Genomic DNA, 25,583 nt, shown 5'->3' with positions numbered 1-25,583 from the left:
AGACCAACTGGAGTGCTTGGGATTGCCCTAGGTAAGCATCAGAATTGAATCCTTAAGCTAATTTCTTACTGCATTCACCATGTGCTGATCAGGTGTAAGACCAGAATCCAGATCTCTCCCTTCATTTACCTAAGTACTTTCAAGTCATTTTTACTGGTACTGGACTTCAGTTGGTAATAAACCAGACAGATCATACGATCCTCCCTCCAACAGCAGTGTCCCTCCTTACCTTTCCCTAAAACAAGCATGTATTTTGGAAGATGGACAGACAATGGTTCAAGTTTCTATAGTGCCTGTAAATGACATGTGGAATGGGGACGCTGGACTTCAGACCCCTGCCCATATTTATATCTGCTGATTAAGATAAGAATAGAGATCGAACATAAAAAGAACATTTGGAATCACAGTGTGTTCTGTTTTCTTTGAGATACTTCAGGAAACACTTCTTGTTGCCTTGGTTCATTAGGATGAACCACAGGCCAACGTTTTAGTGATGTCCTATGAGGTTATAAAAAGGAAGGTTTATTCTAGGGCCAGAAGGATTATTTCCCTCTTCCTTATTTAAGCCTTAAGTAAGGACCAGTGATGTCAGTTATAAATGCACTGCTTGGGCTGGCCCCGTGGCTTAGCGGTTAAGTGTGCGTGCTCCACTACTGGTGGCCCGGGTTCGGATCCTGGGCGCGCACCGACGCACCGCTTCTCCGGCCATGCTGAGGCCGCCTCCCACATACAGCAACTAGAAGGATGTGCAGCTGTGACATACAACTATCTACTGGGGCTTTGGGGGAAACAAAGGAGGAGGATTGGCAATAGATGTTAGCTCAGGGCTGGTCTTCCTCAGCAAAAAGAGGAGGATTAGCATGGATGTTAGCTCAGGGCTGATCTTCCTCACAAAAAATTAAAAAATAAAAAATAAATAAAATAAAATAAATGCACTGCTTCTTAGGCAGGCTGGACACTACCCCAGTCCTAAAGACATCTCTAGAGATGCAGCCTGAAATTATACATTTTTATAAACATTTGGGTGATTCTTATGCCCAATGGAATTTGAGAATGACTTCTACAAGTGGGCAGACTCTGGAATTTGGACAGCAGTGGCCATGGGTGAAGAGCTAGGCATGCTGCGCCCCCTCTCTAAACCCTCGGGCTCCCTGGATAAGATGGAACACAGTCCCACCAGCCTGCTTTCAGGGCAGGGACACAGCCCCTGAAACACAGTGGAAGTAAATGGGTGCCACTTCGGATGAAGCCTGAGAGAAGCCCTTAGAATCGGCTGGGCGTGGACAAAGCAGAAAAAAGTCTTGGTGACCAAACTCAGGAGTTCAATGTGGGAACACTCCAGAAGGACCAAGGTACGCGCGCGCGCGCGCACACACACACACACACGCACGAACATATTGTACACGTCCTTCAACCTGCAAATTTTAGCTTCAATTAGACTTTTTTACCAGTGGTAACGTGACTTCAGTAGAGGAACATGTTTTTCAGGAGCTGCTAGGTGGTTCCTCATTCACTGCAGATGGTTGCTTCAAGTGGACATCGATACCACAACAGAATTCTGTATTGCTCTGGGATCTCTGACCTCTCTCTGATCACTGACCTCAAGGGAGAACTACGGGATTGTGCTTTTCTTGCTCTCTCCCATGGCCAAATCCCTGACAAGAGCCCCACTGTCTGAAAAGGGGACCCTGGTCAGCTCTTTGAGGCTTAACCTGATAACAGAATCAGCCTCATAGTCCTAGGCCATTTGCCATGGTGAGTTTCTCTTATTCTCAACCGATTAGGAGGGTGAGATGAGATTTTCAAAAATGATGGTCATTTATAGTGAACGTACAGACCAACACATTGCCACGTGCAAGGGTTCACACCGGGTGATTCTGCCCACAGTTAAACTCATATGCTTTCTGCAAATCTGAGCCACAGCCTCTCTGTGTCTGAGAACAATATCCTCTGCAGGAAGGAAGGGAACACAAACAATGGTGCAGCCTTCTCAGCTGGCAGAAGGCAGCACGGTGTGCACTGTCCAGGGTATTCACACTAAGCAACGCATTCGATGTCTGAGATTCTCTGCTCCAGATTCCAGTTACCTCTGGATAGGAGCTGTGGACACGGAGTCACGAAAAGGGTAATGATGGATATTTATCGAGTCAGACTTATACCTCAGAATAAGGCTTTTACTGTTCTAGAAACAATCTTCCAGAAGATGAAATGATCCAAGATTCCCCAAAAATATTTATTTATACAAAGATTTTGAGAGTAATATTTGTATTTGTCTTTATACCTCAGTCTATGCATCTGGGGCCAAGTCATTGTGTGGCACACGTGTGACTTCCCCGCATGCCTCACACGTTGTAGCACCTGCTTCCAGGAACACTAGATGAGCACAGGGTCTTGGGGGCTGGGGGGGACCCATAATGCCTCAAGGCTGCACAGACCCAAGATCCAGACCTGTGCACCCTGACCTGGAAGGTGTCTAGCCAAATGTCCAAGAGGAAATAGGATCGAGGAAGAAGACGAGAGGAGGACCCCCAGAGGGCAGACAGGAGAGGGTTAATTCCCACCCTCTGCTTCTGAGTTCAGCATATCCACAGGGCCCAATATAGTTGATGGCCCGGGAACTACATTACCTGGATTTTCTCCCTGTAATGACCCTTGATGCTGATTGATGTCAAGGGGACAATTTGCAAAAAGAACAGATGTGTCCTTAATCCCAGGTAGTGTGAGATACAATTCTGGGACTTTGTCTTGGTAACCTGTCTGGAAGAAAAATGCTTGCCTTGTATAACGTAATCCAGCTTCCCTAGAGCAGATGAGGGGCAGCGATGAGCAAAGCTGACCTCAGCTCAGAAGTGTCTTCCAGTCTGGCCCTGTCCTGGCCATTCTCTGCCCTTTGTCCTCCCTAGGATATCCCAAATCCCATTGCCGCACCATGTGTCGACTCGCCATCCCTCTTCCTCTGTCCCCACCACCTCTGTCTACGTCACAGAAGATCTGTGTGTTCTGAAGAGTCCAGCCTTCCCCTAACCAAACACACACTTTCTTTACCACAGTGATTCTCAGAGCCAGCAAGAAAGAGAAATGTTCCAAGAGGGAACCTCCGTCTCAGCCATTTGCCTGGAGATGAAGGTTGTAGGCTCCAGGCCTCTAGGTGAGGTCTGTTGCTTTTGTGTTTCCGAGGAGCAGGCAGGCAGGCAGTGGCACTTCCTCTCTCTCCTCTCTCCGTCGCAGGCAGGGCCTCAGCTACACTTACAGGACTTCACCACCATGTTAGAAAGCTGTTCCACCTTGGGGGTCCTCCCGACATAGTACAGGATGGTCAGGGGCTCCAAGTCCTGGGGCACACAGCAAGGTGAGGCAGAGGCTTCAGGATTCAGGGTGTTGTACAGTCCCAGCACCTGGGGAGGGAGACATCATTTAGAGGTTGGAAAGCCAAGCCTCAGGCCTGGAGCCCAGGAACTTGCAGTTCTAGGGGATGCTCCAGAGACCGAGCAGGTGATAAACTGGCCATCGATGCTATTTCACAGGGATTGGTGGAACATAGTTTGGGTTAGTGACTAGTCGCTGTTCATCCACAAAGGGAGAATGCAGAACATTTGCACCTCTTGGAGCGCTATCATCAGTTTAAGCATGGAACAGTTATTGGGTGACTTTAAATTGATGATGAACTTCTCTTTGCTGTTAAGGAAACACTCTTCCTAGCTGTCACTGGTCACTTTGGTGAGAACCATTCTCACTAAACAGTGCCTTGGGCCATTTAATAAGTGCCAGAGGATGGGGCCCCAGACAGGATGTGGTAATAATGAGCTATAAGGAAACCTTCACACATTAATGCCCTATTTTTGATTCCCCCCTCAGGGAAAGACAGGCTGATTTCAGAGTCTGGACTTCCCTCTCTTCTCATTGTTTCATATTAGCTTCTTCTGTGTGTAGCTTATTCTACATTATTTTTCATAATAACTCTTCTTCCAAGAGGCCGCAATTATCAGAGTTCTTTAACTGATGGTAGAAGCCTTTCTGCCCCAACATTCCTTGCCAGCCATGTGCATCTGTGACATATAGGGTGGCATGTGATAGCTAATTAATTTCCATGGTACCAAAAGCTTTAGATAGAACAAATAAAAAGTCTGGTTGAAACTATGGAAGAAATTTTAAAGGGCAGAATGTGACCACATAGAGTTGGGCTAGGATGTCAAGATCAGACCCTTCACCAAAGGGATCTTACTCACCCCAGGTCATCATTTGCTCATGCAACGTTCAGTCCTTCATGCATTCTTTTTAACAAGTGGCCTGGCAGGCCAACCCCCGTGCCCTGTGTGGCATGAGCCCTGCTCCATACCGTGCTGTGGGTTGTGTCCGCACTGCGGAGGTACGGGCAAGGGCCTGAGCAGAAGTTGGCATAGTAGCCCTTAGGTTCATGGACCCATTTCCAGCCCAGATCCTGTCGAAAGTCAATGTAGAGAGGGCGCACACAGCAGTTCTCCTCCAAGTTGCTACAACAGAAAACATTTATAGAAAATCAACCTAAAAGGAAACCACCAATATAAAAAACTTCACAAATGGCTCTCATGTTTGCACTTGGAGTTCTTCCTGGGCATCCTAAGAGGTGGCTCTAATGAGTGGAATCCCAGGTTCAAGTGCATTGAGCTATATAAACTATAAAGGCATTTTCCTGTGCTGAAGACCATGATCTCACGGATGTAACAGGCAGATAGATGATGCATGAAGACGATAAAAAAGGCAAAAGTGGCCCTGCCCCTTTTACATCACGAATCAAAACAGACTTAAAATGCTCTACATAAAACCAAGCACTGAAAGCTACTGGCAACTCAGCTTTGTTGAGGTTGGTTTTGTTGTTACCTTCCTAATATGCACCCAACCGAAAATGAACTCAAAGCTCATACAGCTTGCATACTACAGTAGACGACTGCTTAGACTAAACCTAGAGGCCATCGAGTCAAAACGAGGCATATCCTTCTATTAGACTCATGATTCCTAGATCACCCCAACTGCGATTGTCAGGCCACTTCACTTCTGTTGCCTGCAGAAATCCATTTGGCAATACCCCTTGCCAAGTGGGCATCCAGCCTGTGCTTCAATATCTGCCGAGACCTAGAACTTGCTGCTTCCAAAGGCAGCTACTGGCCAAAATCTGGCTTCTTGTGCATTCCAAGGGTGAACCATGGCAGACAGTCTTGGTTACCTACTCAATAGCCATTCCTACCCCTCTTCTCCCTTGCCATGTCTCACTACAGTCTAGAACACCAGCTACTTTTTTTCCTGGCCTCCCTTGCAGCTAAGGGTGGTCATGTAACCCAGCGATGACCAATCAGACATAAGGAGAAGTATGCAGGGGGTGACGGCAAATTCTGGCAAAGATAATTGATCCTTTATAAAAGTCACAGATGGAAGAAGAAAGCTGCTGGCTCTGCCTCTTCCCCCTTCTTCTTGTCTTGAGCATGAACGAGATGCCTGCAGCTCTAGCAGTCACTGACCATAAGCAAGAAGATGAAAAGCCAACACACTAATCATGGCAGACTGGAGAGAGAGAAAGTGTCCTCAAAGGCATAATTAAGCAGTCAGACCAACCCTGAGCCTGCTGCTACAGTCTTCTTGTGAACTAAAAATCTGTGGTTTAAGCCACTGTTACTTGAAGCCAAGAGCATTCGTTCCTAACTGAGCCACATAGAACAAATCTGCATGCCAGCCTTCAGACATTTGGAGGCAAACTATACTGCCTCTCCTATACATTCTGTTCCCAAGCTCATCTGTAGTTCATTCAGTTGTTCCTCATAAGACATGGTTTTAGATCTAAAGATTTCCCAATTCATTCTCCCCAGCTCCATTCAGGCATCTTCGTCTCCAGCCAAAGTGATGCATTTATGCTCCTTCCTTTACCAGAAGTGCTTCCTCCTCTCATATCCCTACATGCCCAAACCTCAGTCGTCCCTGAAGGCTCAAATTCTACTTTTGAAGCCTTTCCTGCATCCATGGATGAACTCTTTGCTCCCAATTCTTTTTTTTTTTTTTTTTTGGTGAGGAAGATTAGCCCTGAGCTAACATCCATTGCCAATCCTCCTCTTTTTGATGAGGAAGATTGGACCTGAGCTAACATCTGTGCCCATCTTCCTCTATTTCATATGTAGGACGCCTGCCACAGCATGGCTTGATGAGCGGTGCGTAGGTCCACGCCCGGGATCCAAACCTGCGAACCCTAGGCTGCCAAAGTGGAGCATGTGAACTTAACCACTCCATCACTGGGCCAGCTCCCTTGCTCCCAATTCTTAAAGCACTTTATCCTTCAGACCTTCTCAAGGATGTGGTCATTTTCTACCTTTTAGTAATTGCTGTGTACGCTTCATCATGCCCCTCTCTTATAAATGAGATGCTAAATAAGAGAAGAGACTCTGTCTTTTTTCTCCCTTTGCAGTGGCTGCCCAACTATTTCTGAATTAGTTCATTAATTTCTATAGCTCCAATTCCCCCCTGCAAATAGAGACTGCCCTATTTTCCCTCATCCAGTAGCATCCTTGGACCCTCACAGAGAACTGAGTACTTCTTGAATGGAAGTTTCTGCATTAATCTCCCCACCACGGAAACATACCCTACAAATATTTTAAAACATGAAAACCATGGAGAGGCTTCAACCAAGCCTCTCCATTCCAAACCATTTTAGCAACACTCTCCTCCCCCTTTACTTCATCCAGGCCCTTACAGAGCTGGGCTGCAGAAAAACAGTGGGGCTCCCAGAAAAACAAAGAGATCTGTAGGAGGTTCTAAGTCTTTATTCCTGGAGATGTTTGTGACTAGCATCAGGGACCTTGGCTGAGCGTAGCCTAGGCCTGGGGCCTGACCCACGACAGGCGCACAGTAAATGTCGTCTCAGGGGTTCACGGATCCTGAGTGGGCCCGCGCTCACCGGAAGCAGTAATTGGTGTCCAGGGCCCTCTTTTTCCTCTGACCCCCCTGGCCCGGGTTGTCCAGCCGGTGTGGAGGAATCATCATGAGGATTAAATGAGGGTTGTGGTGGTCCTTCTGCTTCTTGAGGCGCCCCAGATCTCCACGGCCATGATCATCCTCACTGTCCACACCTGCAGAAGGGAAGGAAGGGGACAGCCTCCTGTCTAAGGAAGGCAGAGTGCAGGCTGCTTTCTCATTCCACCTCATCACTGCTCAGGAGGAGGGACGGTGCAGTCTGCAAGGAAGGCCTGGGATGGGGGGCAGCTTCAAGCTAATGTCCAGCTGCAGGAAGGGGACCACTCGGTGGAGGAACTGGTAGCAAAGGAACCTGCAAGACGCCCCTGGTTGGATTCCCTCATGACTCCTGTGCGTACACCTTCCGGAGGGCAGAGAATCCTTCCCGAGATGCTTCCTGGGCATCGTCAGGGATCCGTGAAGCATCCTTGTCACTAGGTGGCCACCTAACACATACCTTTAGGTTGTCAGCTTAGATTCTGAGACTTCGAATCTTGGGGTGGGAGTTTCCTCTTATACTCTGAATTGGTCAAGATAGCACAGAAGTCGCACTTATAATTTAAAGTGTCACAATTTAAGATAGTTTGAATGGAAGCCAGAGGAACAAGAATGAATAATTGTTAAGATTCACATTGCATTTATAGTTTCAAAAGTGTTTTCACTATAAAACGCAGATGAAATACTGAAGTGTATGATAAACAGCTTAGCAAACAACTTCTGGAAAGAAAACCTGCTATTTCATCTGAAAAGGGAAAGACTGAAGATTGAATTAGAAGTGTCTCAACTAATAGGAGATCTCTTCTGTGACAGACAGACAGCTGTTGTCCATCTCCACCAAGGATGGGAACATGAGGAGTCTAATTTACATAGTGACAGGAGGGACTTGGACCTCATGAAGGGGCACCAGGACCGTGAGGTAAATGGGAGGCCTGGATCTCAGATTTCCTTTTCTGAAAATCTTAATGAACAAGATAACTATTTACTGAAGTGGGATGATTTTGTCTTAGCCTGGCCTTGAGGTAAGGACTCTGAAGGTCTTCTGAGCTCTGAAGTTCTGTGATTAGGATGTCAGATGCTTGGCTTTTAAACAAATAGGCTCTGAGGGCCCAGCCTCATGGCCGAGTGGTTAAAGTCTGGCACGCTCCACTTTGGAGGCTCAGGTTCATGGGTTTGGATCCTGGGCACCAACCTACTCCACTCACCAGCCATGCTGCGGCAGTGTCCCACGTACAAAATAGAGGAAGATTGGCACAGATGTTAGCTCAGGGCAAATCTTCCTCAGAAAAAAAAAAAAAAAGGCTCTGAAATAGAGCCCATGAAGGATAAGAGACTGCCAGGGCTGGGAGCCAAGAAAGGCCTGCACCTTTTTTCAGACCAGACTCTGACCTCAGGCTTTGACTTGGTTGGTTTGACGACAAACCACCTGGTCTCATGTGTGCCCCAGTTACCCAAAATGAGACTAGGAAAGGAAAAGAGAACTTCCCTGAAACCCAGAGATGGTCTAGGCTGAGCACCTTAGAAACGTATTGGAAAACCAGAAATGACTCAACTATTTTGCTATCTCAACACAGACATCCTGAGCCCTGAAGCTATTATTCAAACCCAGGTGACCCCTGGGCAAGGGTCAGGTGGGCTTTGCAACATCTGAAAGCTAAGTAGTCAGGGGGCTCATATCATGGCCTCCAGAGTTCCTTTCTTTCAGAGACCAGGAAGACAACTATTGTTGGTTGAGCATTTGTGGCCCTGTGTCTTACATTTGTTATCTCATGTAATTTGTATGACAACCCCGTGAAAGAGGTACTCCCACGCCCATTTTACTGACTGAGCTCAGAGAGCTGGAGCAGCTTGCCTACATGATTTCACAGCTCTTACCAGCATGACACTGTCTTCCAAATGCCACTGTATTGTCTACATCTATAAACTGAAAGTCACACTCTTTGATTGTGGGGCAAAGCAGAAGGACTCAAGTACAAAACAGATGGCCCTCTCTGGGAGGAAGCTTGGTTCCTTTCCTTGGGGTCTGGTTGGAGTCTCCTGTTCTATCCTGCCTCATTAACTCCCTCCACCCATCCTACCATACACATCCATTTTGTTACCTTTGAATTTGATTTCCATCACCTCATGAATGTTTTCCAGGATATCTCCATTGGGCTGAAAGGTGTGACATGGACAGTGAATGCTGATTTCCAGACCTAAGTTGGACTCTGCAAAATAAGGCACAGAGTCAGTGAGAAAAGCGCTTTGTGTGATGGAGAAGTGTACCCACCACCCATGCCCGTGAAGGCCAGGGCCTCTGCCGCCATAGGCAATCACAGGAGCTGAGGTATACTGAGGGTCACAGGAGACAGAAAGTGCTGCTGAAGCTAGAGTGGACCTTCACACTCATGTTGCCACATTCCACGTATTTCTGTTACGTTATGAACAACCAAATGGGGCATCACGAAGGAGAATTTTAATAGTCATCTATTTTCAAAGGATCGTGTTAGGAAAAAATTGTCACCAGCCTACTAGGGGGCAAAAGAGTGCGGATACAGGAAGGAAGGAAGAAAACAGTCACACAGCCGAGGTGTTTGTTGGGAGAAGTGATAACTCAAGCCAACCTGCTGAGAAAGGATGAAGGGAAGAGGCAGGGAAAGGGAAAACTGAAGAACTTTGGGGCAGAGAGACAGTGATTCACAGGCCACAGACTCAAAGGGCCACAAGATGGGAGGAGGTGGCTCCGTCTGAGCCATAGGATTAAAAGTCAGGAGATGAGGCTAGAGCAAGGTCACCTGCAAACAAGCAGCAGACTCGGTCCAGGTGGAAGATGCCAGCATTTCCACCAGGGATCTGACTGTGGACAGACAGGGAGTGGTAGAGTCCAGAGGAGATAAGATGAAAGTCACAGTTACACTTGGCCGTATGTTCCGTAAGGAACAAGGACACACGAGGTGCAAGTTGCTTGGAGGTTTCTTCTTTGGGAATCCTCACTCAGCTTAATGGGGAAGTTGGCAATGTGGGTGGCTCGCCGAGGGAAAACGAACAACTCAGGAAGACAGTCGTAAAATTAGAAAACAGGCCAGAGGAGATGGCAGAGGGCTGTGGCCAAGGGTCCAGAGGACATGAGCGTAGAGAGAACAGCATGAGGAAGCCTGGAGGGGCCAGGCGTTGGTGACTGATATTCTGGTGCAGCTCTGGCCCTTTCTCCTGTTACTTGCGGGATCAGATGTCTTGGAAACAAATTGGGGAAGCGAGGAAATTAGTAAAAGCCGTTGAGTAAAGTGGAAGGATAAAAGGAAGAATAAGAAGTGAGAAATTTGAACTGAATCCAGTATTTTATGCAGGGAAACCAGGTAGGGCTTGGTATCCTGTCCATTCTGATGGGTAAGACTCAATTAGGGAAGCTCTTTTGATCCTGAGGCAGCAACCAGCTGTGTAGGAGAGGTCATGCGGGATGGACCCCTCTGGCTCCAAGGTTAGCATCTCAGGTTGCTGATTGATTTCCTTCTCCAGAGGCCATCCCTATTTCTGTGTGAGCAACCAGCCTTGGGGCCAAGCTGGGGTCTTCCTGAAATCTAGTATCATCAGGGCAAACCCCAAAGAGTCCAGGCGAGCTCAGCATCCTTCTCAAGGGCAAAACCACCCAAACTCAGAGATTCCAGTCACCATGAGGCAGACCCGGATGTCCCAGTCCTACTGGTAAAAAACCAACTCAGTCCCTTCTTCCATAAACTCCAGGGCCCAGCCTCTCTGTCCTACTCCAAGTCAGGGCAGCCTCTGGGACACACAGACACATGCTGAGCTTGAAGATTTCTATTCCAGAAGGTTAGCTCTGGTGGGGAGGGGAGAGGCCAATACAATAAGAGGCCAATATAACAAGGAAGCCCCAGCTAGAGAACAAGAAGTGAATAGAGAGGGAGGGAGGCATAAGAAGGATCCCCTTCCCGGTTTAAGGCAGCTAGAAGGAGCTGGAGTAGCTGAAATGGGCTACATAAAACATAGTATACTTCTTATTACCCAGAAGGGGTTAAGGTAAGCCAGGAGAGACCTGGAGTGGACAAGTTCTATGATTCTGTGAGTTGGAAAGTCAAGGTGCAGAAAGATGTGTTGGGGAGAGTTAGGGCCAGGATACAGGTGGTAAGTGTGAGATGATGGCCTGGCTTGGCCAACAGGCTCTGTCTAGGTAGAAAAGTCAGAGAATGATGGCAATAATCACCAACATTGGTTGAGCATTACCACATGTCAAGCACCACTCTACAACTTTACATGCATTCACTCATTTTATCTCCACAATAATCTTACAAAGTCGGGACTATTATTACCCCTGTTATACAGATGAGGACACTGAGGCTTAGGGAAATTAAATGGCTTGCCCATGGTACCCAACCAGTAAGTGGTAGAACCAGGATTCAACCAGGCAGCATGATGTCAGAGCCACACTCCTAACTGTTAGAGACAAACAGGAACAAAGAGGAGCCAACCGAGACCACCAAGGAAGATGCCCACACATTCTCTGAGATGCAAAATGGTTGTGTTTTCCCAGTGTCCCCCCTGTCCTGAGCCATGACGCTGGGGGTGCTCCCTGCCCAGCTAGGGGAGGCCTGGCTCTGCACAGAGAGAAACTGCAGACTGTGTGGAGCAACAGCACAAGCGTTTGAGGGCCTGGGCCTCCAACCCTGGATGGGGCTCCAGCCAGTTCTGGGACCCAGAGGGCAGCCCGGGAACCTGGTGCACAGTAGGCTCTCAGATGTTTGCTGAATGAATCCAAGACCATATGTGTGACTCAGTTTCCTCGTCAGTCCACACCACCAAGTGCTCCATTTGGAGTCCATCTGCTGCCCTGTTTGGGGCCGTGAACTCTGAAGACTCTTGAGCTCTGCGTAAGTAAAGGTCTGTGTGTGATTCCCCCACGCGGGGGGTGGGCAGCAGCTGCCTGAGTGGGAACCGCAGGTTCTAAGGAAGAACTAACCTCCGAATTGGCAGCAGTGGGGATGGTGGGTGGGGGACCCATAGGTTTTATTACGAAATTATCTTTTTGATGTCTCAAGGATGGAAATCATTCTCAATGCAAACTTCTCATTGAGTTCTGCAGCTGTGAAAATAAGAACTCCTTCAAGTGCCCAGGGCTTCAAACACATCCAGGTGGAGCTGATCAAAATCAGACAGGGAAGCTAAGAGCTTAACTTCCCCGGCCTCTCCTCTCTGCAGCCGTGTCGGGCTCCAGGCGGAGGGCTGTCTGAGTCAGAATTCCCAACAGTGCTGCTGTTGGCAGGTCCACGTGGCTTGTCCTAGGCTTTTGCCTTCGTGGTCAGTAGGAGAGACAGGATGGAATTCCTGGGCACCCTTGGAGCTAGGGCAAGACCTCCAGCCCACGAGCTGCCAGCTCAGCCTCCAGGTAATGCCCCTTCGATGGGGACTTGCAAACTTGGATGCCCACAAAGCCCGGGCAGGTTATGTAAATAAGCAAAGCAAGCCTGCACATCATGCTAAATAGGGACCGCCAGCCTCACTCTTGGGGAACACTGGGGAATGGTGGGGCCCACGGTGACATGAAGAAGGCGTGCCCCACCTCAAGAGGTGGCCACCACTCATCTCCAGTGGATCGTTACCAGGAAATCTTCCAATTTTTCGAGAAAAGCCAGAAGTCCAGGTTTTATGTGAAATCTCCTGACTTTAAAAACAAAAATCGTTGACCACTAGTTAAATTTAAAACAATACGTAGGCCAAGCAGTTTGTGATCTCTGCCTTAGATCTTTAAGTTCTAGTTTCCTAAAACATCAAGGACAAGAAAGGACCCACCTGCCCCAGGGACTTTGGACATCAGGGTGTGGATGGACTGTGGCTCTATAGCAGCTGACGATAGTAGAAAACTCTTCACAAGAGGGAGAGAAGGAACAGATGGGACCGCCATAGGTACCCCCATCCCACTGAGCATCAGACCAGGCAGTACCACCAAGTGACAGAGGGGAGAAACGGCAGAGTGTGATGTCACAAGACACCATGACTGTCAGTCAGGAGACTCCAGTTCTAATCCAGGCTAGATGACCTTGGTCAAGTCACTTAACTTCTCTGGGCCTCAGTTTCCTTATCTGACCCAATAAAAGCTCACTCTTGTATAACAGGCTGAAAGCCATGAAGTTCTCTCAAGTATAATGGATCCTTCAAACAGCTCTGGGAGGCATGCAGGGAAGGAACCATTACCTTATTTTCCAGGTGAAGAAACAGAGCAAATGGGTGAGATGTTTGGGACGTGTGATGTTTGATACAGCTGCTGGACAGCTCTACTTGGATGACCACCAAGCCTTTCACACTTAATTGGCCAAAACTGCCCTTGTCCCGGTCTTCCCTATTTCAGTAAGTGTTACCACCTGGGTGTTGAGTCTAAAATCCTAGAAGTCATCCTAGACTCCTCTTGTGTCCTCATACCTTATACCTAATCAGCCTGTCCTATTGGCTCTGCCTCCAAAATACAGAAGAAATCCACACCATCTCCATACCCACTGCCACTGCCCTAGCGAAGACCCTATGCTCTCACCCCAGCTGCTACAAAGGCCCCTAACTGGTGTTCTTGCTTCTTCCCTTGACCTCATGGCAACCAGAGGGGTCTTTTAAAGATGTAAACCGAATCACCTCACCCCACATCCCCAGCACTGCTTATAATGATCCCAGGACTTCTCATCACACTTGGAATAAGTCCTAAAACCTAACCACAGCCTTACAGGTCCTAAATCATATGGCCCCAGCGACCTCTCTCAGCCCCCAGCTCACTCCACTCCAGCCACATCAATCTGTTTGCTGTTGCTAGAACAAAGCAAGCTTGTTCCCACCTGAGGGCCTGGGCCTTGCTGTTTGCTTTGCTTAGAACATCGTTTATCCTGACCTTCACAGGCTGGCAGCTTCTCATCACTCAGATCTCAATGCACAGACTCCTTTTTCACCGAGACCCTCTCTAAGCAACTAATGTTGGGCCCCACCCTGTCATTATCACAGTGCCCTCTTTCTGGTTTTCATGGTACTTACCACTATGTGAAATATGTGAAATTCCTATTCGTCAATATGTTTACTGGTTTATTATGTGTCTCTCCCATCAGAACAAAAGCCCCATGAGATCTGGAACTGCACCTGTCTTGTGCACTGCTGCATCCCCAGGGCCTGGGTCAGAGTGAGCATTTAATAAATATTAGGTGAGTGAATGAACAAAGGGCACAGAGTCGGTCGCAAAGCTGGGCTCTGAACCCAGGTCTGTGACTCCTCTTGTTCTGTCCTCTTCCCTGTTTCACGAAGGACCAAGGGACCTGAGGTTCCTTCCAAACGCTCAACCTAAGAGTCAACCCACCTCTTCGCAAGAGCCATTCTCGCACAGTGTCAGTGACATCAAAAGACAGCCACTCAGCGGTGCCCCGCGTGGGCAGATTCCTGCCACCAATATAGCGCTGTTTGGCGATGTGCTCGTCCGGCCGGAGTATCTACAGAAGGCGAGAAAGGAGTGAGCACAGGAGGCCAGCACAGAGTATTGCAGTTCACGTCACAATGCAGAAGGACAGGTGAGGGGAGCAGCAGGAAACCAAAAGTTCCTGAATGTTCCTTCAAACACCTTAACTCTTTTCGTCCTCTGAACGACAGACACAGATACAGAAACTAAGGCAGGATTCACACCCAGGTCTGCTGAACTCTGTGCAGAGTGGAGGTCTGATATGGCAAAGCAGCTGGCTTTGCCACCTGAAAGGTGTAGTTCTGGGAGGGGATTCACCTGGAAGAGCTCGATCCTCTGCTCGTTGCGCTTGGAGCTGGGGTTGGGCACCCGCAAGACCCGGAATTCTGCTCGGAACAGGTTGGTTCCATTCTTCTCCACTGAGGACACATTGAAGCGGAAAACCTTGGAGGTGATTCCTTTGGGGCAGACGGCCAGCTCGTCTAGGAGATAAAGGAGCAGGGAGAGGAGCAGCATGAGTGAGAGCCAGAGGAGCAGCGTGCTGCCAACGGACACTTGCCAAGTGGCCAAGGTCCCACCTGTGACCTCCCTAGAGGCTTGAGGCCTCAGACCTAAAGGTGGAGGGAGGAGGAAGATCCTTGGTGGCCCTGGAATCACACACAGGCCTGAGCGAGGAGCAGGGAGACCTCAGAGCCCCAGGACATGGCACTAACGTAATCACCCCTCCTCCCACTGCCTCGACATCCCAACTCTGGCAGGCTCTCCAGCCTGCTTTTCCTACTCTTCTAGAAAATGCAGATTCTCAAAAGATATCAGCAATTCCCCCAAATAGTTTAATCATCTCATAGCTAGTCAATTCCTTCACGTGTTTGTCCATTCAGGCATTCATTCCTTTATTGAACGTGTATTGAGCAAATTCTATGTGCGGAGGATAGTGCTAATGTTGGGAAGCAAAAATGAATAGACACGGCCCCTGCCTTCAAGGAGATTAATATCCAGGGGAGGTTATTAATACATAAACCCAAATAACAGGACCAGAGGGAAAGCGCTGCGGGCCTTTAGAGAAGCCCAGGACTTGCTGCCAAGAGATCAGAGGAGGGAGAGAGCACAGGGCACTTCATGGAAGAGGTGATATTTGAACTGGGTCCTGCAGGAGGAAGGGCTTTGAGGATGGAGAGGAAAGAAATTTGACATGGAAGTGCTGCTGGAAGCAAAGGCAGGGAGGGGAGGAAATGCACGTGAGTAAGAGGGATCCGAGGCAGCCAGGCTAGAGCCAGTGAGACAAGGTCAAGACAGCAGACTGGGGTCCACCTGCAGGAAGGCTGAAATGGCAGACTGAGGGGTTGGATTTTATGCTATTAACAGTAGGGAGCCATGGAAAGTGTTAGAGCAGTGCAGTGACATAATTGACACTGTGTTGTAGACCTAACGAGAGCACTGGTGTGGCAAAGAGCCCACATCTCTAGCCTGGCAGACACACAGATGTTTCTTCAGACCGAGCTGGTCCGACATCATTGGCTCCTTTCTCTCGAAGGGTTTCTTTCCTTGACAGCACATGCTATGCCAGCCTCTGTCACCCCGCTGGCCTCTTCATCCCTGTGCGCAAGACGGAAGGCAACAAATGCACTTTCCCACCCCTCAGAGCCAGATAAAGGAAAGAGAAAGAGAGATCCTGTCTTTCCTCCTGTACACTCTGCAACCTCAAGGTCTGAGCAGCATTAACACCCAGAGAAAAACTTTCTACACAAATGGTAACAATAGCCAGAACTTGAAATTCAAGCTCATAGACCCAGATTCCACACATAATGGACATGGCTGGAATGAGCTCATAATCACCCCGAGGGGTGGTTTAGGAAGTCACGGACAAGGCGGGAAGGATCAGAGGCCTGGAACAAGCAAATGTGCTACTGATCTTTAGGAAAGGATGAGTGAGTGTTTCTGGAAATTGCCATCTGGTGGACCTGACACTGGTTCTTAGAAAATTAATGGAACAGATGTTAGGAAAACAAATGTGTGAATGCCGGCTAATGAAGCCCTGATTAATAATTGGCTTGGAAAGAACAAGTACTGGCAACTATTCCCTAAACCATTTCGGATAGAACCAGAAAGAGGAATCATGACGGCAATTTAATTTTTAAGTTTGCAAGTTTGTAACCTTCTGGACATGGATAAACTACTTAGACTGGCAACCCTCTTAAGTACTGACATACTTGGTTTTTGAAGGAGCTGTCATCAATATGGCTTCAGTTTTAATAGTACCTCCAGCAACTGTTGACAGAGGGAATCAACGGTATTTCAGCACAATGCACGCATTGCTGTAAAAGATAAAGGGGGATGGAGAATGCCACGTGCCAGTGAGGACAGTCAGAGGGGTCAAGAGAGTGGGAAGCCAGGAGATGGGGGAGCAATGAGCTAAGAGGGTCTTCAGATGCCCTAGTGATCATCCTTCCTTGGTTTCTTCCAGCCCATCAATCAGATACCTGATCCCTATGATGGACGACTATTGGTGGGAATTTCAAGGAGATTTCAAGAAGGAGGTGGGAAGCGTCATTTTTTTATCACTGGGATCTGTAGATTTCTAATAAAGTTAGAAGGAACTTTAGGAGTCGTCTAGTGCAGCCCTCTTCAGATGAAGAAATTGATGTCCAGAGGGATCTTGGCCAGGGTCATACAGGAATTAGTCGACACAAGCAAACTGACCCTAGCAAGCAAAGCTCAGACACAATCATTAGTGATTAAAAAAGAATTGCCTAGGGCCGGCCCTGTGGCTTAGCGGTTAAGTGCGTGCGCTGTGCTACTGGCGGCCCGGGTTCGGATCCCAGGCGCGCACCAACGCACTGCTTCTCCGGCCGTGCTGCGGCTGCGTCCCACATACAGCAATTAGAAGGATGTGCAACTATGATATACAACTATCCACTGGGGCTTTGGAGGGGCAAAAAAAAGGAGGAGGATTGGCAATAGATGTTAGCTCAGAGCTGGTCTTCCTCAGCAAAAAAAAAAGGAGGATTAGCACAGATGTTAGCTCAGGGCTGATCTTCCTCACCAAAAAAAAAAAAAAAAGAATTGCCTAACAGAGAAAAGCAAATGTAAATATCATCTTCTTGGGAATTAAATCCACTGAATGTTAATGATGTTTTAAATAATTTGTGGAATGAGTCAGAGGGTAAATAAATAAAATGTAATAACACCACCTTACATTTCATAGAGCTTTTATTAACTCATCAGACTCTCTGGCAATCCTTGAGGAGAATAAGAATAAAATTTATCATTTTACAAATGAGAAAAGTGAGCGTCAGGAAAGTTAAATGACTTTCCCAAGGTCACCCAGCTAGTAGGTGGCAAAGGTGGGATTTGAACCCAGGTCTTTTGATCTCATCCATTGAAGCGGAGACTCTAGAATTTGGAGGGCCCTGAGAGATCATCTAGTGGAGGGATGGTTTCACCAACAAAATGTGGCAGGATTCCATGAAATGAGCCTAGAGTACCAACCTACGCCTCAGACAAGAGCCAGTTCCCAGTCAGTTTTGTGGTTAAGCCATGCTTCTGCAGAACACTAGTATTATTGAGAACTGGACTAGGGGGTCCACCTTTACAAATTAAATTATGACCAACTTTTTCCATTGCACAAGACATATATATATTGATGGAGGCCATTTTCTCTTTTTTTGCTTTAGGGAAAGAAAAATAAGCAAAGAATATTCATGTAGAGTATTCATGGAAAAACCTGGAAATAGCTGATCATGTTTAGAACACGCCTTTTAAAATGTTTTAAGACAGCTGGGCTCCTACCCACGCCTTTGCTTGTATGCATCATTTCTGCTAGTAAAGTGACTGCTGGTTCCAATGATGGGACCACATTCATCAGCAAAGCAGTGCTTCTTTGCCCTGGCTGTACATTAGCATCACCTGGAGAGCCTTAAAGACAGATGATGCCTGACTTGCCAGAGATTCTGACTACACTGGAGTGGGTGGGTGGGTCCAGAGTTTTTTTCTTTTCTGTTTTTTTAAGATCTTCAGATGATTCTAATGTGTAGCCAGGGTTGAGAACCACAGTTTATAGTGCTCTGCAAAGGGTACCATGGCTTCCAGATGTTCTGGAAGTTTGAGAAACCACAGCTTTAATGCTTTAACCTTTAAATGGGTTAACCTTTCAATGTATTAGACATGTTGTTCGGCCAATGCATCATTTCTTAAAATTTTGAATTAGAAGCCCGTAAACATTTTAAGCCGATGTTAAAAGTTGGGAAATTTCACACAAAGATCCAGATTTTCTGCTCTTCTGGGAAATGGTAAGATCTAGTCAAGCTGGACCCACGTTCTTAAATGCAAAACTCAGCAGGAGCTGAGCGGGGATGGGCACGCTTCCAGGTCCCCCCCACCGGCCTCCCCACACACCCTCTTCTCTCCATGACCCTGAGGCAAAGTGTCCTGTGCAGTTTGTCATGGTGCATATGCTGTGGCTTTTCTTCTAGATCATTTGCATTAGCTGCCTGGCCTCTGTGGGCAGTTGCATTTGTAGACCCTCTAAGGAAAGGTTTTCCCCTAGTTCACTGAATTTTAAGTTTCAGTGAACTTAAGAATCAATAGAGAGCCTGTTGAAAATACAGATTCCCCAGGACCACCCACCCACCCCCAAGATTCTGATTCTGTAAGGGGGGGTGGGGCCTGGGAATCCACATTTCTCACATTTACCTTGCCTCTGGACCGCACTTGGAGAAACACCGACTAGTGTGCAGAGGGCAATGGCACTTAGAACAAATGAGTTCTTTCAACACAAAACATCTTTTAATTTTCGGAATGAACAAAATCTAACTGTCGCGTCCAGAAAAGAAAGGCTAAAATATCAAATTTTCTCTTTGCTCAGGAACTCTGGGGCTTGCTGGCTGTCTTAGCGCCGCCCTTGGATGAAAACAAGAGTCTCCCGCCAGACACAGATAATTACAAGCCAGAAGTTAAAACGACACCTACACTGGTGATATCTTGATAACAAGGATGACAGCAGAACTGAAAAAGCTGTGTCCTTCCCCACCACGTGGGTCAGAGAAAGCCTCTACTCACTTCCCATAGCAAAATCCTGGAGAATTATAGAAGGGATTACAGAGTCTGGCCTTCACCCCCCAGCAGAGACTGTGTTGAATCATCCCAGATGTACACATAAAATGTTCCAGCTGAAAGGGAGTTTAGAGACTATCTCTAACTTTACAGATGAGGACACTGAGGCTTAGAGAGGTGACGTGCCCAATTCCACGTGGTGTAGTTGCTCAACCGGCTTAAGACTCTTCAGCGGATAAAGAAAACCCTTTCGTTGAATTTGGGAGAATGTTTGTGGCAGTATGAATCTCCCAGCCAAAAAAAATAGGCAGAGCTAAGGAAGAACACACCCAGTTATCTCTACGCAATCCGCCACCGGGGTTGCTAAGATGTTGCTCCTGTCTCCTCTGCTTGGTCCAATGTGGGATTCGTTCATGTTATAAACCAAATTCTATAAGAGCCTAAAGGTTAAAGGTGGGACTTAAAATGTGTATTTTACACACTTGCATTGTGCCTAACAGCATGCATTCTGCAGGCAGAACGTCTACGTTAGAGCCCTGCTCTTTTGGGGCCAATTACTTAACTGATGCGTGTTTCAGTCTCCTCCCTATTTTAATAGGGAAATCAGGGTACCTGTCTGACAGGGCAGAGCCAGAAGATGGGCCCTATCCTCTCTGCTCTCACCTTGGGGCCCCTTCTCCTGCACCACTGGACATTACTCCTTCCTGCACTTTGCTCTCCAGGCACCCCATCTTCTCGCCCCAGCTCCTTGTCACTTCCCTCTGAGTGCCTGTACGCTGGGTGTGTGATCTCATCACCTCCCCGGCAGAAGCTCTGGGACCCAGACCTGCCAGTGCCCCACCACAAACCCAGTGCTCCCCCCTGCCCACCCTCCTCATCTCCAGACAGGCTTCCCTCACCCCAAGCCTATGATGGCTCTCAGCTCTGGCTTAGCATCTGCTGGGCGTTTGCATCTGCCCACTGCCTTCTTTATGTTAGTGTGCCTTGTGTGTCTGCCTCTCCGGGGCTGGCTCAGCACCTGACCAGCTGCAGGGCGGGCCCAGGCCGTGTCTGCTCAGCCTCTGTGTCACCTCCAACAGCTGCAGAGTCTGGGCCTGCTTCCTGTTTGCACCTGTGAGCCTCAGTGGCATCACCAGTGGCTCACTGGGCCCTGGCCCCTCCACGGTATGCCACGTAGTATCCTGCTCACTGTGGTGGGTTTGCTCCTGGCCTGACCACGGCTCTGTGGCCCCAAGGCAACCCCCACCTGCTGCAGTTTCAAGGTCCTGCCCAGCATCTGTGCGGCCCTGCCCTGGCATTTCCCAAGGCTGTCCACTATTTGAGACCTGAATCTCTGCACAAAATCCATGTCCACTGGCACCTGCGTGCCCTTCCATCCATTTGGCTCATTCATTCTCAGCTCGGTATTCCAAGCTGAGTGGGCCCTAGTGACTCAGAATCCCTCCTCCCCGTGACTCCTCCTCCTGACCCGGATCATTAAGGTCCGAGTCCTTCCCTCACTCTGTACTCTCCTCAGACCTCTCCTGCAGGCCTCAGCTTTCCACCCTCCTCTGACATTTCTGGCCGCTACCTCCTGCCTTTGTGGGTGCCCAGAGGGTTGGGGGTTTAGCTATCTGGCTGCTGGTGCCTCTGGGAACTGTAGGCCCCTGGCAGACCCTGACTCTGCCCCACTAGAGGACCCGTGGCAGGAAGCACTAACTGCCTTGTCCTCCGGCCTCCGCCGCACATAGTAGCCACATCCTAAGGCAGGGCACTCTAGGCGGCCACAAGAAACAGGAATGGGAACCCCTCGCCAGTAACCACAGGCTCCTGGGCCTGGCGTGGGTCAGCTCCCAGCAGGGTCTTTCGCACCATCAGCCAGAGCTGGTCCACCTATCAGCCACCCACTCCTCTGCCTTCTCTCTAGCCGGGTTCCTTTCAACCTCTACAGTGCCCCCCACCACCACCCTCACCCTGCCCGTTCCATCCCACCTGCCCGCCCCCACCCCAGCCACTGCCCACCTCCTAGGTGAGCCGGGCTGAGGTAGTCAGGGTGGCGAGGACACCTGCTGGTAGGAAAAGCAAACAGAGCTGCTCCCAGAGTCCCTGGCCCATGAGTGGCTCACATTCCTCCTTCCTGGGCTGTCAGTTTCTCAACATCTGCCAAATCTCTCTCTCTTGTATTGAGGTTTTTTAAATCCCCGTTCAGTAAACACACATGACTTCCACACGTGTACAAACACACAGACGGCTCACCCAGAAGCCTCCCAGCTTCTCAGCACAGACAGGAGCCTCCCGGGAGGACACACTTCCAGACACATGTCCCCTCTGCACCCACAGTCATCCCTCCCACCCATTCTTCCCATGACACGCAGACACAAAAGGGCCGCCAGCAATCGTCTACACATTCAGAGCCACAACCCTGCTTTCTCATGTCCACAGGCCTGGAAGACACCCATTTTGAGCACATGAATCTGTCTACTGTACAAAGCAAGACTACACGTCGTCATAAAGCACGTGTACATGTGAACATAGGTGCACACCCTTTCCCTACGCACACAGCTCACGTGGGTCACGTGTGTGGCATAGACTCAAGGGCCTAGACAGCAGGAAGCCGTCTCTTCCCTGGGCTTCAAAAAGTTTGACAGACATTAATTTGGGGCAGGTATACTCTTCTTCCCAAGAACTGGAAAAACGGAACCGGAGACGTGTCACAATGAGTTGTGAAAAGCAGGGAGAAGACGGAGGTTTCCAGATTCATGGAACAGAAGGCTTGACAGCAAGCGGCCCTGCCCCCTTAGGGCACCTCTGCCTACTGTTACCTATCTGATCACATGGGCGAGTTCACGCACATACGTTAATGGGACAGCACAATGTAATTCCAAATTAAACTCAGTCAAGGATCTGATGAGTTCAGCAAGCCACTCAATTCCAGGGCTCCTGGCCTCCAGAAGCACCCGGCTCTTCCTAGAACGGCTCTGTCTCCCTCCTCACCCACCTACCCAGCCCCAACTGCGCATCACACCTCCTGAACCTTGGTGCCCGGGAACCCGGGGCACCCTGCTGTGTGGACACTGCTAGGCCCCCCTCTGTGGCGCTCCCTACTCCAGTTCAGACCCTCCAGAGCAGATACTCCATAGAGAATCTGGACTTACTGTGTTCCGCCAGGCCCTGGATCATGTCGAATTTATGGATTTCTTTGGCATAGTACTCCGACTCCGTGTTTTCCTGAGTGCAGCCGTCCTCCCTCTCCCCCTGCATCTCCTCCAGCAGCTCCCGGGTGCTGTTGTAAAGGGCCAGGACCTGGTAGGGGACGTGGGTCATCACCGATGGCTCGGGGGGACTGGTGAGCCTGAGTTTGCTCAAGATCTGTCCCCTAATGGCTTCCACCCTCTTCTTCTTGATGTGGCCGAAGTCCAAGGTGGTGCAAGTGGACAGAGAGAGGCTGACCGTGGCAAAGTTCAGCAGGGCCAGGACCACCAGCGCCCTTTGCAAGTGCATCTTCATGCGCGAGCCGGGGAGAGAGGCCAGGGGGGCTGCGAGGCCTGGCGAGGAGGAGACCCCAGCAGACGTGCAGAAGGAGGGAGGAAAACCAGGCGGCCTCCCCAGATCCCGAAGACTGAGGCTTGGCAAGAAGGTGCATGAACTCACTGCACTGCAAGAGCTTCAGGACTTCCAGGAAGCGCTGGCAACCCTGAGCACGAAGAAGCCGACTGTGTGCCTTGGAGCTCTGGGTTTCTTCTCCATGTGTCTAAACAGGTTCTGCTGGGCTCTGACTCCCAGCAGGCCAGGTGGAGGGCAAGCAGAGGGCTGGGAGGGGTGGCAAGGCAGCTGGGAGTGGGAAGGGAGCTGGAGTTTTTCCTTAGGTAAAAATAAATAGAGCGGATATCTGATATTGCCAAACGCCGCTTGGCGATGGGGAGAAAGTGGGTATTTTAAAGAAGGAGCAGAGGGACCATGGCCGGGTCCCCAAATCAAAATCCTTGCCTTGCCCTGAAGGAGAATAAGAAAAGAGAATGGACAAGAAAAGAAAAAAAATTGTTAAAAAAAAAAAACAAAGTCAGATCACCAGTGAGTAGGTGGGGAGAGGCAGGGCCGGGCTGCTGCTGGCCCAGCTAAAGGTGGGGGCAGCGCAGGACACACTTGTCTCTCGGGCACACCATTCATGCTTTCTCTTTTGTTTACACTTCCTCGGGGGCTTTCTAAATGACTTTGTTCACGCTGCCTCTCGTCTTCATTGGCTGGGAAGTGGGGTTATGTGCAATTGGAAGGCGGGGGGACAGCCTCTGGAGAGCAGCCCCAATAATCCACTTGGACGCCCAGGTCACCAGCACCTCGGCTTGTCTTCTCCCTCGGCCATTGCTTCTGTTCCCTGCTTCTCTTTAAAAAATAAGAAGGAAAAGAAAAATAAGGCAGAAGCCAGTTCACTGCCCGCCTGCTCCGGAAAGCTGTTACTCCTTTCTCAGGCTTCTTCCCCTATCTCTCCCCTCTCTTGCTCATTCCCTTGGACTTGGCTTTTTGCTTCCCTCCCTTTCTCTCCCTGCTGCTCCTCTCTCCCTCTCCCTCTCGCTCCTCTCCCTCTCTCTCACACACACACATGCACACACACTGCTTTCTCTATTTCTCTCTGCTGAAATTTTATACCTCCCTCCCATGACGTCTCTGGCCCGGGGTGGGGGAGGGAGGGACCAGCGCACGCAGCCTCTTTTGCTGTACGATTTTAATGTTTTAAACAGGCACAGGAAAAGCCGAGCCCGTTTGAAAAATACTTTGCGAGTCCTCTCGTTCGACGTGGTAACTGAACTTTTTTTCCCCTCTTGGAGTCACTCCTGCTACACGTTGACTGTTTTTCTGGAAAGTTACTCCGATGAATCCCCTCCCTCCTTCTCCCCCAACTCCTTCGCCCTCTCGCCAGCTGTCAGTCCGTCCTCTCCTCGGCCCGTCTCTCGATCCCTCTCTGGCCCCCCCATCCCGGGCCGCCCCCGGGCCGGGCGGGACACTGGGCAGGGTCGGGGGAGCGCGCGGGGCCTGGGCAGGGGCGGCCGTGCCCACCCTCCGCGGGGGTGACTCCCGGCCCGGGAGCAGGGTTGGAGGTGGGTTCAGCTCCGCGGCGATCCTGGCCCCGATTCTTCATTGACAAGGCTGGAGTCGGGTGGCTTGCTGAAGTTTGGAGATGCTCCAGGGACTTTGAAAAATGGTGGCGTTTTTTTTTTCCGGCAGATCGAGGGTGCCCTCTGGCGAGGCGAGGCCGCCAGTGAAGGAGGCCCCGCGGGTCGGAGCCGGGAAGGCGAAGGGCTGGGGGGTGGGGCTGTGGGCGAAGGGGCTGCGAGAGAGGGCGAGGAAAACGAGACGGCGGGGCCTGGGGAGCGGCCTCGCTCTGGGCCCGACGTGCGTACACGTGCACCTCTCCTTCCCCGCGCCCCGCGCTGCAGCCGCTTTCGCAGAAATGTCCTCCAGATGTTCGCAGCCGCCCTCCCCGCCCAGGGTTCCGCGGGGAGCCGCGCCAGCGAGCGCAAAGTCAGCAATTGGCCCGAGCCCATTTCCCAGATGGGTGAGGGGAAGTTTTCTCCGCTTTCGTTCTTCGTCTCAGCCTAAGCTTCTAGGTATTTTCCCAGAGGCTCAGGGAGGGCAAGGCGCATTGCTTCCCCCGCCCCCCGACACAGGACTTGCCCGTAAATTGATCACTTTCCTGGGAATTAGTGCTGCTCCCCACCACCCTACCTCACCTCACCCCAGCCCTCCTGGACCTTTCCTGCGAAGGCTGGTTCCCGCTCCTGGCTTCTGGGCCACTAACGGAAGGGATGTTCACTGCATCCCCAGGAGAGTGGTTGATCGGTTTACAGTTGAGGAAACTGAGGCACAGAGCGATTTAAAAGGCCATGCTGCTTGTGAGTGGTGGAAGTGATACTGAACACAGGCTCTCTAGTTTGGGTAGGCATTGTTTTTATTTGCCTAACAAGTGAGGAAACCTAGGTGTACATAGCTTAAAGAAACTTGCTTTGAAGTTACTTTTACAAGTCATATAGCGAGTGGGTGTCAGCACTGAGATTTCGACCCAGGAAGCCTATAGCCAGAGTCTGTGCACTTAACTATTAGGCTATATCATCTCTTGTATACCATCTCTGTCTCTGCCATCATTTGAGAACTATTTCTGACATTTGCTATATGC

General features: G+C 49.6%; 1 protein-coding gene across 1 annotated transcript; it reads right to left on the bottom strand.

The window, feature by feature from the left end:
- Nucleotides 1–2,175: 2,175 nt before the first annotated feature.
- Nucleotides 2,176–24,262, bottom strand: TGFB3 (transforming growth factor beta 3). Its single transcript, XM_014784443.2, has 7 exons — nucleotides 22,570–24,262; nucleotides 14,702–14,865; nucleotides 14,288–14,417; nucleotides 9,069–9,176; nucleotides 6,917–7,088; nucleotides 4,337–4,490; nucleotides 2,176–3,395 (listed from the first exon to the last, which is right to left on the bottom strand). The coding sequence occupies exons 1-7, from the start codon at nucleotides 22,919–22,921 to the stop codon at nucleotides 3,237–3,239; spliced, it is 1,239 nt and encodes a 412-aa protein (XP_014639929.1). The 5' UTR covers nucleotides 22,922–24,262; the 3' UTR covers nucleotides 2,176–3,236.
- Nucleotides 24,263–25,583: the final 1,321 nt, after the last annotated feature.

This window comes from Ceratotherium simum, chromosome 24 (genome assembly GCF_057802395.1).
Source record: "Ceratotherium simum simum isolate JZ-2026a chromosome 24, ASM5780239v1, whole genome shotgun sequence".
NCBI lineage: Eukaryota > Metazoa > Chordata > Mammalia > Perissodactyla > Rhinocerotidae > Ceratotherium > Ceratotherium simum.
This window is presented reverse-complemented; position numbering and strand designations above follow the sequence as displayed.

Excerpts from the sequence above, each read along its gene's own strand:
- TGFB3 (XM_014784443.2), bottom strand. The coding sequence starts at position 22,921 with ATGAAGATGCACTTGCAAAGGGCGCTGGTGGTCCTGGCCCTGCTGAAC. Across the intron at positions 14,418-14,701 it reads AGAGGATCGAGCTCTTCCAG|ATACTCCGGCCGGACGAGCA; the intron begins GTGAATCCCCTC and ends CGCCTTCTGTAG. Across the intron at positions 9,177-14,287 it reads AGAATGGCTCTTGCGAAGAG|AGTCCAACTTAGGTCTGGAA; the intron begins GTGGGTTGACTC and ends CTTATTTTGCAG.